Source organism: Microtus oregoni, unplaced genomic scaffold (assembly GCF_018167655.1).
Source record: "Microtus oregoni isolate MIOR12 unplaced genomic scaffold, Mior012 000002F_ref0000024, whole genome shotgun sequence".
Lineage (NCBI taxonomy): Eukaryota > Metazoa > Chordata > Mammalia > Rodentia > Cricetidae > Microtus > Microtus oregoni.
In genome coordinates, this window is record NW_024543061.1 from 57,470,361 (window position 1) to 57,473,442 (window position 3,082).

The 3,082-nt window shown below is 39.2% G+C and overlaps 1 protein-coding gene across 1 annotated transcript; it reads left to right on the forward strand.

Moving 5' to 3' along the window:
* The first annotated feature begins 265 nt into the window (after positions 1-265).
* On the forward strand, positions 266-1,228 carry LOC121442285 (olfactory receptor 6C75-like). Its single transcript, XM_041643777.1, has one exon. The coding sequence runs from the start codon at positions 266-268 to the stop codon at positions 1,226-1,228; it is 963 nt and encodes a 320-aa protein (XP_041499711.1).
* The last annotated feature ends 1,854 nt before the right edge of the window (positions 1,229-3,082 follow it).

Below are 3,082 nucleotides of genomic sequence, written 5' to 3' on the forward strand. Positions count from 1 at the left end.
AGATACAATAAGACAAGGCAAAAGCTCTCAAAATGAAGCTGGACAAGGCAAACCAACAGGAGGAAAGGAGTCCCAAGATTGGGCAAAAGAATCAGAGACATACTGATCCCACTGTTAGGAGTTCTACACAACACTAAGCTAATGGCCTGGTGCAGACCCCTGCAGGCAACGCACTTAGGGCAAACAACTTTTAAAAGAAGTGGCCACCAATTCAATTATTTATTCTTTGATGATAGTAGATTTGCTCAACAAATGAAGAAGGTTGATGGCAAGAATATCAGGAGCAAGGATGGAGCCGAGGAATGAGACCACAGTCGTGGAGTTTGTGCTGGAGGGGTTCCACGTGGCTCAGCACCTGGGCAAGGTCCTCTTCGCAGCGCACCTGCTGGTCTATCTGGCCTCAGTCGTAGGAAACACACTCATAATCGCCATCACTTGGACTGACCCTCACCTGCAGACCCCTATGTACTTCTTCCTCAGAAGTTTCTCCTTCTGTGAAGGCTGTTTCGTCTCCACCGTAATCCCCAAACTGCTCTCCATCTTTCTTTTTAGAGACAGAGCGATTCATTTCGCTTCTTGCATCACGCAAGCCTTTTTCTTTTTGTTTCTTGGGTCAACAATTTTCTTTCATATGGCTGTAATGTCCTTGGATCGCTACCTGGCCATTTGCAAGCCACTGCACTACCCAACCATCATGAACCCCAGGGTCTGTTTCCTTCTGGTTTTCTTCAGCTATGTGCTTTCCTTCCTTCTGATGACTGCTGTAATTCTGAAGCTCTCCTGTTTGTCTTTCTGTGGCTCCAATGTCATCCCCCATTTCTTCTGTGACCTTGGCTCCTTACTTCATCTCTCCTGTTCAGACACCAAATCTCTTGAAAGAATGGCTTTTGGCCTCGCCTTGGTTGTCCTTTGCACATCTATCATCACATCTCTCTTTGCCTATGTCAACATACTCTTCTCGGTCATGCACCTTCCATCGGCCAGGGAGCGACAAAAAGCTTTCTCCACCTGCTCATCCCACCTCATCGTCCTCTCTCTCATGTACGGCAGCTGCGTGTTTATTTATGTGAAACCGAGGCAAACAAGCCGGCTGGAATCCAACAGGGCGGCTGCTCTCGTGAACACAGTGCTGACCCCGCTTCTGAACCCTGTCATCTACACCCTGCGCAACAAGCAGGTCCACCAGGCTCTGAGGAATGCACTGTCCAGGGTGAACTTACAGAAATAGCATTGCCTTCTTCAAAAAGTGCGTCTTCTTGGTCCATCTAACTGAAGCTCCCCTACCGTGGAAACCCTCTCTATAAAACGTCTGTATGGTGATCTGGTTTATGGTAAGTTCACAAGATCTTTGCTCCCTTAGCTTGCAATGCCCTTTACAGTTTGAAAAAAAAAATGTTTACCACTTTGTGCTGAAAATACCTTCGTTTCTGTTTATTGGCCTTATATTAATTCAACCCAAATAGCATTTATGGAGAGCCTAAAAATATTCATCAAACAATGGTCTTCTTCACATTTTTGAACGATATGTCTGCAGGTTTCATAGACTATGCAAATGTTATGTTGCTTCACATTCAGGTCTTGAACATCCATGGATTTTGTTATTCATGAAGTTTCTGGAAGGATGTTGACAGATAAGACTCACACTAAGTCGTTAAGCTAAAAATAAGTTATCAATCAGATTCAATATTTGATGTGTGGGATATGTTCTTTTGCTTGAATTTTCTGATACTTAAGGATAAATATGTAAAATTTCTTCTTTACACTTTGTTTACTGAAATAAAAACCTCAGAAACAAGTTGGGTTTGAAACAAATCAATGATAAACATATTTCTTCCTTTCTTTGGATCCATTTGTTTTAGAGGCATAGTCTAACTCTGGGTGCTTGATATGCATACTTTAAATTTATCACCATTCAGATGTATTAAATATTATTAATATTTGGTTTTAATGGGTTCTTGAAAGAAAAATTATTAATATTTTGCTTTAATGGGGTCTTGAAACAAAAAAATGCAAAACATTTTCACATATGAATCTTTTACTTAGAATTTAGATTGCAAATGCCTGTACCAATTGTGTTGCTAGGAGATGATCCCATACCATGTAAGAGATATTTTCTGCTAACATAATTTATGTGATGTTTTGGGTTAAGTCAAATTCTGGCTGCCATCTTATACCACAAATTAGTAGAACTCACAATCTTAGAAGTTTAGTACAGCTACACACATGCATGTGCACATGTGCACACATACACATGAATTAATAATAAAATGCATTAAAATCAAGTCAATCATGGTTCTTAGGTTCCATGAAGAAGTGGCTTATAGTAAATATAGGGCAAAGCAGACTTGTTTACCCATATGCTTGGGGTATACTTGATATTCTCTGTGTATGTGTATTATTTAAATGTACATTTCCTTTTCTAGATATTTGAGATTAATTATTATTAATTTACTTAAGGCATAGCAAATATTAATAATATTATAGCATAATCTGATTTTAAAAACCTTTAGCCTTTCAAAGGCTGTTGAGTTACAAAATGTTTTATGTGTGGAAAAGACTTAATTATAAGACATCTTGAGACTAACGTCTGCTAAGGGACAGATCTATCTTTGCCTCCCCCCCCCAAAAAAAATTAGATATTTCTGAATCAAAACCAACAGCAGAGAATTTTTGGGAGCACTGACAGTGAGCACCACCAGCTGTAAACACCAGAAATCTGATGTACATTTTAATTGTCTTACAATCCAGTTGGAAGAGTGACCATCGTACCCCACAGAATAACCAGTCATTCTTTCAGGAACTGGCACTCAGTTTCCGGTGTGCATTTATTATTAAAAAGATTTTGTCTTCACAAGGTATCTATCAGATATCAGATACCTGCACTGGAATCTCTCTGGGACATGGAAGACATAATGAATTACATACTTCTTTATGATGTTTTGGGAAATACTGAATAGAATACTGGCTAATATTTCAGTGAGCAAAACTTGGTACCCAGAGGACAAACTTTCCATAAATTATCATGAAAAAATAAAAAAGGATGAACTTTGAAAGCAGTTAAATTTTGGGCCGATAAGATAGC

Bases quoted from the DNA above. Each gene is read 5' to 3' on its own strand.
- LOC121442285 (XM_041643777.1), top strand. From the start codon at position 266: ATGGCAAGAATATCAGGAGCAAGGATGGAGCCGAGGAATGAGACCACA.